Raw genomic sequence first — 13,077 nt, 5'->3', positions numbered from 1 at the left:
TTTTATAATTTTTTTTTTTTTGAGGCGGAGTTTCGCTCCTGTTGCCCAGGCTGGAGTGCAATGGCATGATCTCAGCTCACTGCAACGTCTGCCTCCTGGCTTCAAGGGATTCTCCTGCCTCAGCCTCCTGAGTAGCTGGGATTACAGGTGCCCACCACCATGCCTGGCTATATTTCCTCAATTTTAAAATGTAGACAATAATAGTATCTATCACATGGCATAATTTTGAGGATTAAACTTTAATAAGTACTCCTACATGTGTAAATTAAAATATAATACATGCCATGAGCATCAAGATAAAAGGCCTCTAGATTAAGAAAAGTCTGAGCTTTTGCCTCTGCTTTATCATTTTTTGTGTAATCTTGGGAAGTGACTTGATCTCTTTGGGGTTATTTATAAGATGACCAAGTTATATTAAATATTCTCCATTATTCCATCATCCCTTCCTACTCTAAGATTTTTTCTTTTTCTTTTTTTTTGACAGAGTCTCACTCTGTCACCAGGCTGGAGTGCAGCAGGCAGCTCACTGCAGCCTCTGCCTCTCAGGCTCAAGCGATTCTCCTGCCTCAGCCTCCCAAGTAGCTGGGATTACAGGTGTCCGCCACCGTACCCAGCTAATTTTTTGTATTTTTGTAGAGACTGGGTTTCACCATGTTGGCCAGGCTGGTCTTGAACTCCTGACCTTGTGATTTGCCTGCCTCGGCCTCCCAAAGTGCTGGGATTATAGGCGTGAGCCACTACACCCGGTAATTTTTTATTTTTTCTTGAGGATTGCAGCCTGAGACACACTTCTAAGTTACACTGGGGAGTGCTCCCCTAAGATTCTATAATCTAAACCACCCCAGGTTTCCTTAAACAGAGTATTTATAAATTCAAGTATGTTTTATAAGCTTGAATTAAATCTATATTGTAATTTTAGCAAAATGACTTCCATGAATTGAGTACTTGCTGTGTAAGATAGGAATGATTCCTTTTCTTTATTGATTTAGTGCTTCTAAACTTTGAGTATCTTCAAGTCAAGTACACTATTTTGTCAAATAAATTTGAGTTTACCAATACATACATGGTTTTTGAGACATCAATACTTTTCATTTGCCTTTGTATCAGCATCTCCTTCCAACCCCTGGATTATTTTAGCCCCTCTTTTCCAGTAATATTTTGTCCTTCTTGAGGCACAGCCTCAACCACTATATATAATATAGTAGGTACTGACAAACCAAATGGTTTTAGAAAAGATTCTATTAATATTTTATTTCCAGTAAATCTGTCTCAAGGTCCTCATTATTTCATTGGCCTTGTAGACAGCAGCAGCACACTAGATCCAGGTCGTTAGGAATTAACAGCTTTTAAACTGTGTGTTGAGCTGGGCATGGTGGCTCATGCCTGTAATCCCAGCACTTCGGGAGGCTGAAGCAAGAGGATCGCTTGAACCCAGGAGTTTGAAACCAGCCCAGGCAACAGGATAAAACATTATCTCCACAAAAAATACCAAAATTAGCTGGGTGTGATGGTGTGTGCCTGCAGTCTTAGCTACTAGGGAGGCTGAGGTAGAAGGATCACTTGAGCCCAGGATGTGGAGGCTGCAGTGAGCCATGACTATGCTGCTGCACTACAGCCTCAGCAACACAGCAAAACCCTATCTCAAAAAAATAAAAATATATAAACTCTGTTTTGAGAAGCTCTAGTATTCTACACAGCAGTCCCCAACCTTTTTGGCACCAGGGAGCAGTTTAATGGAAGACAATTTTTCCACAGGTCTAGGTGGGGGACTGGTGAGGGGTGGGATGGTTTGGGAATGTAACTGTTCCACCTCAGATCATCACGCATTAGATTCTCATAAGCAGCCGCAACCTAGATATCCCTCATATGTGCTGTCCATGCCCCTATGAGAATCTAATGTGCGCTGATCTGACAGGAGGAGTTGAGGCAGTAAAGCTCACTCAGTGGCTGCTCACCTACTGCTGTGCAGTTAGATTCCTAACAGAACGCTGACTGCAGTGGCAAAATCTTGGCTCACTGCAAACTCCGCCTCCTGGGTTCAAGCGATTCTTCTGCCTCAGCCTCCCGAGTAGCTGGGACTACAGGTGTGGGCCACCATGCCCGGCTAATTTGTGCATTTTTAGTAGACTGGGTTTCACCATGTTGGCCAGGATGGTCTCAATCTCTTGACCTTGTGATCCACCTACCTTGGCCTCCCAAAGTGCTGGGATTACAGGTGTGAGCCACCATACCTGGCCTAGTATAGAGGTTTTAAGAAACCCTTGTGGGGAAAGAGAGGAAGGAGGACTAGTAAGAGGCTGACCAAGAAGGGTTCCTGGTCACCATTTCTGTTTCAACTAGGGCTTTGTTTTTTCATTGGTGGTACTTAACTGTCTCCATAGGAGGGCCTATGAGACAGCAATCTTCTTAGAAAGGAATGCTAGGAGATCAGTCAAAGACATATGCGAAAGCAAGTGTACTGCTTTTAGTTGTTCATTAATTTCAGGTAGTTTTGGACGAGCAGATGGAGATGGGGGCAGGGAGAAGCTACAGACTCCAAGGTAATCCTTGGTACAACTGCTGTATTTTCATCTGTTATGTAATAAATTTTTGTATTAGATATGACTTTTTAAAAGAGAGTATACAGGTTGAACTTTCCAAATCTTAAAAAACCTGAAATCCAAAATGTTCCAAATCTGAAACTTTATGAGTGATGACATTAATGTTCAAAGGAAATGCTCATTGGAACATTTCAGATCTTGGATTTTTTGATTTGGGATGCTCAATGAATATAACGAAAATATTCCAAAATATGAAAAAAATCCAAAATATTTGGCCCGGTGCAGTGGCTCATGCCTATAATCCCAGCACTTTGGCAGGCTGAGGCAGGCAGATCACTTGAGCCCAGGAGTTCAACACCAGCCTGGGCAATATGGAGAAACCCCATCTCTACAAAAAATACAAAATTAGCCAGGCATTGTGGTGTGCACCTGTGACCTTGGCTACTTGGGAGGTTGATGTCGAAGGGATAGTTTGGGTCCAGGAGGTCAAGGCTGTAGTGAGCAGTGATGGCACCACTGTACTCCAGCCTGGGCAACAGAGTGAGAACCTGTCAAAAAGAAAAGAAAAAAAAAAAAAATCCAAAATCAGAAACACTTCTGGTCCCAAGCATTTTGGAAACTCCACCTGTAGTTGCTTTTAAAAAGTTTGGAAACTGGCTAGGTGCGGTGGCTCATACCTATAATCCCAGCCCTCTGGGAGGCCGAGGTGGGAGGATCACTTGAGCTCAGGAGTTGGACACCAGCCTGGCCAACATGGCGAAACCCTGTCTCTACTAAAAATACAAAAATTCGCCAGGTGTGGTGGCGAACACCTGTAATCCCAGCTACTCAGGTGTCTGAGGCAGGAGAATCACTTGCACTGGGGAGACAGAAGTTGCAGCGAGCTAGATAATGCCACTGTACTCCAGCTTGGGCAATAGAGTGAGAGACCTTGTCTCAAAAAAAAAAAAAAAAAAAAGTTTGATTCTCAGGTTCCTACAGACAGTAGATGGTTCAGAACCCAAATAATGTATTGTTTATAATAATCGTTAGCTGCAGTCAAAAATAGGTTTTCTTTAAAAATGTGAGTTTTTTTATTTTTATTTTTTTTCAGGTGGAATCTCGCTCTGTTGCCAGGCTGGAGTGCAGTGGTGCGATCTCAGCTCACTGAAACCTCCGCCTCCCGGGTTCAAGCGATTCTCCTGCGTCAGCCTCCTGAGTAGCTGGGACTACAGGCGCCTACCACCAACCCCAGCTTATTTTTTGTATTTTTAGTAGAGATGGGGTTTCACCACATTGGCCAGGATGGTCTCGATCTCCTGACCTCATGATCCGCCCACCTCAGCCTCCCAAAGTGCTGGGATTACAGGCGTGAGCCACCGTGCCTGGCCTGTTAGTGAGTTTATCTTAATATTTATTTAAAATAAAAAAGATAAAATACATGACTTTGGACAAATATATCTCTGCCTGAGTGGCAAAGTTAGTAAAAAGAAAACAAACTGTGTGGGTTAGACATTGGCCTGTCTGTATTTGATGTAACTCCTTTATTTTCCAATGCTTCTTAGGCATTTGGACTCCAGTGATGCATGAGAAGAGAAATGTGCTACACTGCCATGAATTCCAAATTAGGAGAACAAAATATCCATTCAAAAGTACAGTGTCATATTGTTTATATCTTTGGTTTATCTATTGAGGTTAGAAATGGAAGGAAATACAATTTGAATCCAAAATACCCAGAGGGTGAGTAAAATGAAAGATTCAGCTGTGGTATTTACTTTGGAAAGGTACCAGCAATAGTAATAAAAAGTGGTTTCTCTTACTTTACCAAGGAGGACAGCCATTTTGTGACGCCATCTGCCTTTATTGAGAGAGGCAACTCTGATCCAAATATTTAACTGTGAGTTATAAATCCAGACATCACGGCTGTTGATTCTTCCACCTTTAAATGCAAAACAATGCACACACAATAATTTATCATGATATAGCTGTCACCAAGACATCTGTGCCACCAAGGCATAGGTAAAGAAAACATGGAATTCATTCATCTAATTCAAGAATTTGAGAATTCAGCTCAATAAATAAAGACCTCTTGAAGTTTAATGGAAATAGTTCTACAGAGCAAATTTAAACTTCACCAATTGTTTTCTTGATAAGTGATAATTATAGATCCAAAATAAATACAGGATGTGAATTTTACAAACATAAAAGATTGTTAATTTAAGAGTAAGACATCAGAAGCACGCAAATAGTGGTATTATTCTAAAGGTTTTTTTTTTAATTCACTCATTTTTCAAAAAGCATACTATTGTAAAAAATAAAGTATGTATTGTTATATTTCTCAGTGTGGATAATATATATAATAATCTGCAAAGCTGGTGAAATTATTTTACCAATTAACAGACTTCCCATCATAGATTCTATAGTTATACTTTGTACAAGTCTGTCATTTTATTTTCTAATTTTAAAGGTAACATATCACATATCATAAAGAAGTTCAAGTTAAGAATTTTAAAGCAAATCTTACTTCATAAACTTTGGGGGGAATTTCAGAAAACATGGGTGAATTAGAAATGTTTAATTCTATGAGTACTTCTGATTTGCAAAGAGGTAAAGTTTAAAAAATTACAGCATATTCTACATGCATTTGAGAGCATTTAAAATATGACATGATTAAAGTTATTTTCTGGTGGATCTTTTGTGAATCATTCCATGTCATCTTGTACCTGTTTGTGTTTTTTTTGTTGTTGCTTTTTGTTTGTTTTTTGTTTTTGAGGCAGAGTCTCGCTTTGTCACCAGGCTGGAGTGCAGTGGCGCAATCTCAGCTTACTGCAATCTCCGCCTCCCAAGTTCAAGTGATTCTCCTGCCTCAGCCTCCCAAGTAGCTGGGACTACAGTTGCTCACCATTACACCCGGCTAATTTTTGTATTTTTTAGTAGAGATGGGGTTTCACCATGTTGGCCAGGATGGTCTCGATCTCCTGACCTGGTGATCTGCTTGCCTCGGCCTCCCAAAGTGCTGGGATTATAGGCGTGAGCCACCGCGCCTGGCCTTGTACCTGTTTTTAAGAGCAAAAAGTCGGCCGGGCGCAGTGGCTCAAGCCTGTAATCCCAGCACTTTGGGAGGCCGAGGCGGGCGGATCACGAGGTCAGGAGATCGAGACCATCCTGGCTAACACGGTGAAACCCCGTCTCTACTAAAAATACAAAAAATTAGCCGGGCGTGGTGGCGGGCGCCTGTAATCCCAGCTACTTGGGAGGCTGAGGCAGGAGAATGGCGTGAACCCGGGAGGCAGAGCTTGCAGTGAGCCGCGATCGCACCAGTGCACTCCAGCCTGGGGGACAGAGAAAGACTCCGTCTCAAAAAAAAAAAAGAGCAAAAAGTCATTCTTGGTTTTATTTGTTGTAAACTGATCTTCCTAAAGTGGGAGTATTCACATTTCACTATTTTAAGACACTGTTTATATTTAAAATAATGAAGCTGTGTCCAAATTAAAAGTAGCTACTGTAATAATTCTATATTTACCTGAAACAAGAATGTCATTCCTTAGAGCACAGACTGCATACTCTGATTTGGTAAATTCTGGAAGCTTAGCCAAAGACTTCCATTCTCCTGTTACAGGATCGTAGCATTCAGTGTATGGAAGATTAAATCCTCCAACTCGCTCACATCCTCCAACGACAACTATCACCTCAGAATAGCCAGTGGACCTAAAATAATAATTATTAGCGTACATAAATAATATAATAATATTACATTAAAATATGCTCCAGATTTTTTCTTAAAACTCTCAAAACAAACCACGCACTATTATAAACAGTTAAGTTTCTTCTCTGTGCATGTGCCAAACGGTACAGGCTAGAAATTACTTACTTTGAGAACTTTTACAGGGGAGCCAGTGACATCATTATTCCACAGAAAATTTCTATTGGTATTTTTTTCTATTGGTTTTGACCTGAAAATTGTAAAAAAGTCCAAAGATCCTATCTAACCCAATCAGAATATGGGAATATTAAGGATGACTTTCAAATGCAGTTTTGCAGTGATTCAGGTATGCATAACCACACAAGGTAAGATAATGCATTTTTTTCTAACTGTAGGAAAATGGTGCTTTTTCATCAGCTTGCTAGTTCTAAAAAACTAATTCATAGTATAATCCAAGCACCCTTTAATATGTATATGTACTTGTTCAGAAATTAATTTTTAAAATACAAGGCCGGGCGCAGTGGCTCACGCTTGTAATCCCAGCACTTTGGGAGGCCGAGGCGGGCGGATCACGAGGTCAGGAGATCGAGACCACGGTGAAACCCCGTCTCTACTAAAAATACAAAAAAAATTAGCCGGGCGTGGTGGCGGGCGCCTGTAGTCCCAGCTACTCGGAGAGGCTGAGGCAGGAGAATGGCGTGAACCCGGGAGGCGGAGCTTGCAGTGAGCCGAGACTGCGCCACTGCACTCCAGCCTGGGCGACAGAGCGAGACTCCGTCTCAAAAAAAAAAAAAAAAAAAAAAAAAAAAAATACAAAGTCAAGTAAATTAAGGTAATACAACTCAAAATGTTGGGCAATCACTAAAAAGGCTAACAGAGTTTATAACAAGAATGTTAAAGGAGAAAAGCAAGATGAAAAATTGTACATTAGGCATGTTCAATACTATCTAAAAAATGTATCTGGAAAGAATATACCAAAATGCTAAAGATAGTTGTCTTTGAATTATGTGGCTCCCCCCATTTCTATCATTACAAATTTCCAAACCAATAATGAGCCTGGGCTATTTTTAGAATGCAAAAAATAGCATTTAACACCACTAAAAGAATTCTAATGTTTATGTTAATCACTGGCTTCTCTCATTTTTTAGATTTAAAATAGAGACAGGAATAACCAAAAGCTTATCCACAATTTTTTGTTCATAAGATTCAATTGATAGTTTAGGAATTTTAAAATTCTTTAGCTTTTGTATTTTTCACAAATATAATCTAAATGAAAATCTTTTATAGTTACATTTTATGGTTGCTACAAGTTAAGTCTCACAAAGAAAAATGCCAACAATCCTTCTTCTCTTACTTAAATATAGAGGGAAAAAAAAAACCCCACATCAAGACACTGATTTGTAATTTTAGTCAGTGTGCTGTTACACAATTACAGTAGGAAAAAACAAGCAATATTGGCGTGTCTCTTTTAACAGAGCTATTCTAGCTACATTTACTCAGACCTATGTCAACTAACCAAATCATGTACCTATTCTATGCCAGACATACTTTTTCCATTATAAAATCAGAAATAAATATGGGAGAAAAGAATTTTCTCCATACATCCAACCAAAAGTACTTTTAGGAATCCAGGAAATTATATAACCTTTACCTAGAATTTAGTAAAACATTAACAGAAGGACCTAAATATTATCAGTAATATTTACTATTTTCCAAGTAGTTCCAAAATAAAAATATTAAAAATAAAGAGGCACAGCACCAGATACTTTAGTAGTATAACTACTGACATCTATCATTCTTTCCATATAAGTATCATTTCCTAAAACACACTTAAAATCTAAGACAAATCCTCAAAAAAGGTGATATTCCTCAAAGTCTTATTTATTGATCAATCAAAACAAACACTGCTAGTCACTGAAGTTAAATCACTTCTGTCTTAATATAAAATCCAGAGTAATGATTATATATCACAGGATTTTGTTTTATCCTTTCCTTATTGTACATTACTTGGTTTATACTTTCCCTTTGCTTAAACTTGCTTGCCTCTTTCAAGACTTCTTAGCCCAATAAACATATGTTATCTGTTTTTGTATTTTGGAACAGAAAGAGAAAACAGCATGAGAAGATAATTGCTAAAACATTTAGTACCAATAAATAAAGGGTAACTTCAATGTCTGCTAGAACGTGTGTCTATCTGAAAGGATTAGCAGGCTAGTAGTTTTGCCTGTATTAAATATCCTATTTGCAACAAAATGGCTTTTAGCTTAATTAGATATATCTGATGTTCTCATCAGAGACTGTTAACCCAATAAAAGCATCATTTCTTAAGCTTGGAGAAATACTTATCTTAGGCAGGGAGCTAATGGCCTTAAAGGAAATAGGTTACTCCAGCTGATAATGGCAAGTAAAACAAAATGGCAGAAAAGATGATAGTATAGCATAAATAAAATTCTGGACACCCATGTAATCTATTTCTACAGTGAATGTCATGTCACTCTATTTCATTAATTCTTTTTTTTTTTTTTTTTTTTCAAATAGAGACAAGGTCTTACTCTATTGCCAAGGCTGGAGTGCAGTGGCGAGATCGTGGCTCACTGCAACTCCAACTCCTGGCTGAAGTGAGCCTCTTGCCTCAGCCTCCCAGGTAGTTGGGACTACAGGCACATGCCACCACATCTAGTGAATTTACTTTTTGTGTGTGTGTGTGTGTGTGTGTAGAGACAGGGTCTCACAATGTTGCCCAGGCTGGTCTCAAGCTCATGCACTCAAGCCATTCTCCTGCCTTGGACTCCCAAAGCACGAAGATTACAGCATGAGTCACCATGCCCAGCTTCATAAATTCTTTAAAGTAAAAAATCCAGGCCGGGCGCGGTGGCTCATACCTGTAATCCCAGCACTTTGGGAGGCCAAGGTGGGCGGATCATGAGGTTAAGATATCGAGACCATCCTGGCCAACCTGGTGAAACCCCATTTCTACTAAAAATACAAAAATTAGCTGAGCGTGGTGCACCTTAGTCCCAGCTACTCGGGAGGCTGAGGCAGGAGGATTTCTTGAACCCAGGAGGAGGAGGTTGCAGTGAGTCGAGATCGTGCCACTGCACTCCAGCCTGGTGACAGAACGAGACTCTCTCTCAAAAAAAAAAAAAAAAAAAAAAGAAATCTGATTTTCTGCTGTGATGCAATAACAAATATTTGTTACTTTAGTATTAATTCTCTCCATTTGCTTCTAGGAAAGTGTGATGATCAGATTATCCTTTTTACAATGGTAATACATCTAAAAAAATCATCTTTTATCATTAATTTGAGAAAATATCAAATTAAAAGTTCATGTTCTTTGATTTACGTGAAAGATAAAACAATCATAAATCCACAGGATAGGGCCGGGCGTGGTGGCTCACGCCTGTAATCCCAACACTTTGGGAGGCCCAGGTGGGCAGATCACAAGGTCAAGAGTACAAGACCAGCCTGGCCAACATGGTGAAACCCCCGTCTCTACTAAGAATACAGAAATTAGCCGGGTGTGGTGGCGGGCACCTGATATCCCAGCTACTCTGGAGGCTGAGGCAGAAGTGCTTGAATCCAGGAGGCGGAAGGTGCAGTGAGCCGAGATTGTGCCATTGCACTCCAGCCTGGGTGACAGAGCAAGACTCCATCTTGGGGAAAAAAAAAAAAAAAATCCACAGGATATTCTAAACCACACTTAAAAATGTAATAAATAATTATTGGATTCAGTTTAAATATCTTGAAAGGTGAAATAGAGGAATTTCTGGCTGAAATAACTGACCTACTTGTAATTAATGCCAAATATGCTAGACATGTGGAATGCCCAAAAGAAAAGGGTTGAAAACTGATCCTGGCTAATAAGAATATCTGAATATATATTTTTAAAATATATACAATAGGAAAGGAAATGTTTCCATGTAGTATGAAATTGGGAAGGAGAAGGGAGAGATATTAGTGATATAGTCTGTTCACCATTCTAAAACCCAGAAATACCTGAAAATCAAACCATGAAATCAAAATAATGAACTAAAATAGAGATATGAGACTTTAAGCCTTAAAGAGACAGAATGGTTCTCTAGTCTGTAAGATATGACAGTTACCAAACTCAATGTACTAATTTATCTAAAAGAAACTATGTATCAAAAAAGGGGATTGGTCAGCTGTAGAAGCAATAAGTAAATGAATAAAGAAATGAATCAAAGAGATGACAATCACTGAGGCAAACATTTGCTGTGCCCATTCAGGTTATTATCTAAGGGAGAGACAATCTAAGCTAAGCTACCTTGAATAGTATTGGTTTTTTGGCAAGAATATTTTGATCGTGGGTGAGACTTCCTCAAGCTATACTAGCTGAGAGGACTTCAGTTCTAAAGGTCTACTAACTCTGTTTGAATTCCATGCTTGCCAAATGACCTTTGAAAATTCTGGCTTCCCATGTAGTGACTTGTCCATAGTTAGAGAATATTACTGGGCACGTTGACTTAAAATAGGTAGCCTCCTTGTTAATTCCATTTCTTATTGCAAACAGATATATACAGACTAGGAGATGAGTTAATTGGTCTGTCATACTTAATGTTAAATCTGCCTCTAATAGTCTGATCTATTCTTACTGTATAAAAAGAAAAAGTTCCTGAGCCTAGAGGGAATCACTGGATTATGGTGAATTCACCAATATAAATGACCCCATTAGACACTTATACCAGCCATAAGCCTTAGGGATTTTTTTTTTTTTTTGAGATGGAGTCTTGCTCTGTCACCCAGGCTGGAGTGCAGTGGCACGATCTCGGCTCACTGTAAGCTCCGCCTCCTGGGTTCACGCCATTCTCCTGCCTCAGCCTCCCAACTAGCTGGGACTACAGGAGCCCACCACCACGCCCGGCTAATTGCTTTTGTATTTTTAGTAGAGACAGGGTTTCACTGTGTTAGCCTCCTAACACGTGGTTTTGATCTCCTGACCTCGTGATCCGCCCGCCTCGGCCTCCCAAAGTGCTGGGATTACAGGCGTGAGCCACCGCTCCCGGCCAGAGCTTTTAAACTTGGTGAGGACACAGTATCAATTTGTGTGGTAAGGCTTTCCACCTGAAACGGCAATAGGTAGGACTGCTTCTATATGAAAATGGCTGTATTGATCAAAAGACTCGAAATGCCAACTTTTCGAAATTGGCAATTATCTAAGAATTTATCGCCAGAAACTAATCATAGACATGCTTAAATATGTAGCCACCAAAGATGTTCATCTTACTTAATGGTAAAAAATTAAAAACAAATGTTGGGATGGGTGGGTTATAGAATATTCATGTTATGGAAAGACACTTACCATATACTAACTGGTAAAAACAGACTATGAAATAGATTACAACCCTGTAAATGAAATAATAAATTCATACAGAAAAAAAGAGAATACTTTGGTAGGCTAAAACAGGGGGAGGATCACTTGAGCCCAGGGGTTTGAGACCAGCCTAAGCAACATAGTGAGATCCTGTCTCTATAAAACATACAAAAATTAGTTAGGCATGGTGGCGTGCCTATAGTCCCAGCTACTCAGGAGGCTGAGGTGGGAAAATCCCTTGAGCCAGGGAGGTCTTAAGCTGCAACAAGCCATGATCGCGCCACTGCACTCTAGCCTGGGTTACAGAGGGAGACCTTGTCTCAAAAAAAAAAAAAAAGAAAAGAAAAGAAAAATGCCAAAGGTTTACAATGTTACCTCTTCGAGCTGAAAATTTGGGTAACATTTTTTGCTTCTCCCATTCTCTAAATTTTCTCCAATTAACATATTGCTCCTTTCCCACCCTGCCGCAAGTTAAGAAAGAACAAAAGAAAAAAAACACCACCACCACCTTACTATTAACGGTTACTATTGGGCATCTGCTCAACCTAGCACAGGATGGGATTTTCAGTCATCACATTTCTGCTACGTGATTCTGCTCCCATGACCATAGGTAAATATCCACAAAATGTCGTCTGGCTACATCAGAGATTATGTCTCCCCAAGAGAAGGAGAGATTCATTTTCTCTGACTGACTGAACTTGTAATATGTCAACCCCAAACCTATGTGTGGCCATATTCTGCCAGACTAATGGGAGGGAATGATGCAGACACACAGAGAAAAGCAGAGGCAAGAGGTAGAGAGAAGGCACAACTTGGTTTCTGATAGCTTTTTAGTAGCCTGTTCCAGTCTTCTTTGAGGTCTTATTGAATTTTTGCTCTTAGGTCCTACAAGACACTGATTCTTGTATCCTTTTTTTCCTTGAGACGGAGTCTCACTCTGTTGCCCAAGCTGGAGTGCAGTGGCACGATCTTGCAATCTCTGCCTCCTCCCGGGTTCAAGCCATTCTCCTGCCTCAGTCTCTGCAGCAGCTGGGATTATAGGCATGCACCACCATGCCCAGCTAATTTTTGTATTTTTAATAGAGACGGGGTTTCACCATGTTGGCCAGGCTGGTCTCAAACTCCTGACCTCAGGTGATCCACCCATCTCGGCCTCCCAAATTGCTGGGATTACAGGTAGGTGTAAGCCACTGTGCCCAGCCTCTTGTATCTTTTTAATAAATTTCCCTTTTATGCTTGAGCTGGTGAGTTTGTTTCTATTTGCAATCAGAATTTGGATACGTTAGAGTTCAATGGATTGCAGAAAAAAACCAACAACCTACAAATGGCTTTCAAACTCAGGAAAAGATGCTCAATCATCTACACTAAAAAAGTAAATGCACACTTTGGGAGACCAAGGTGGGAGGATCACTTGAGCCCAGGAGTTTGAGACCAGCATGGGCAACAAAGTGAGACTCTGTCTCTACAAAAAATAAATAATAATTAGCAGGGCATGGTGACCCACACCTGTAGTTCCAGCTACT

At 40.0% G+C, this 13,077-nt stretch overlaps 1 protein-coding gene across 4 annotated transcripts in view; it reads right to left on the bottom strand.

Annotated features, from left to right (window-relative positions):
* KLHL24 (kelch like family member 24) overlaps positions 1 to 13,077 on the bottom strand; it is a 53,180-nt gene that overhangs the window by 16,665 nt on the left and 23,438 nt on the right. For all 4 annotated transcript variants that reach the window (XM_032171734.2, XM_058426800.1, XM_032171733.2 and 1 more), the window contains 2 exons: positions 6,043 to 6,227; positions 4,340 to 4,458 (listed from right to left, as the gene is read on the bottom strand). In XM_032171734.2, the coding sequence (XP_032027625.1) occupies positions 4,340 to 4,458; positions 6,043 to 6,227 (304 nt within the window). The remainder of the gene's footprint in view (positions 1 to 4,339; positions 4,459 to 6,042; positions 6,228 to 13,077) is intronic.

This window comes from Hylobates moloch, unplaced genomic scaffold, assembly GCF_009828535.3.
Source record: "Hylobates moloch isolate HMO894 unplaced genomic scaffold, HMol_V3 SCAFFOLD_13, whole genome shotgun sequence".
Classification (NCBI taxonomy): domain Eukaryota; kingdom Metazoa; phylum Chordata; class Mammalia; order Primates; family Hylobatidae; genus Hylobates; species Hylobates moloch.
The sequence above is the reverse complement of the archived record's forward strand: the minus strand, read 5'-3'. Positions and strand labels throughout refer to the sequence as shown.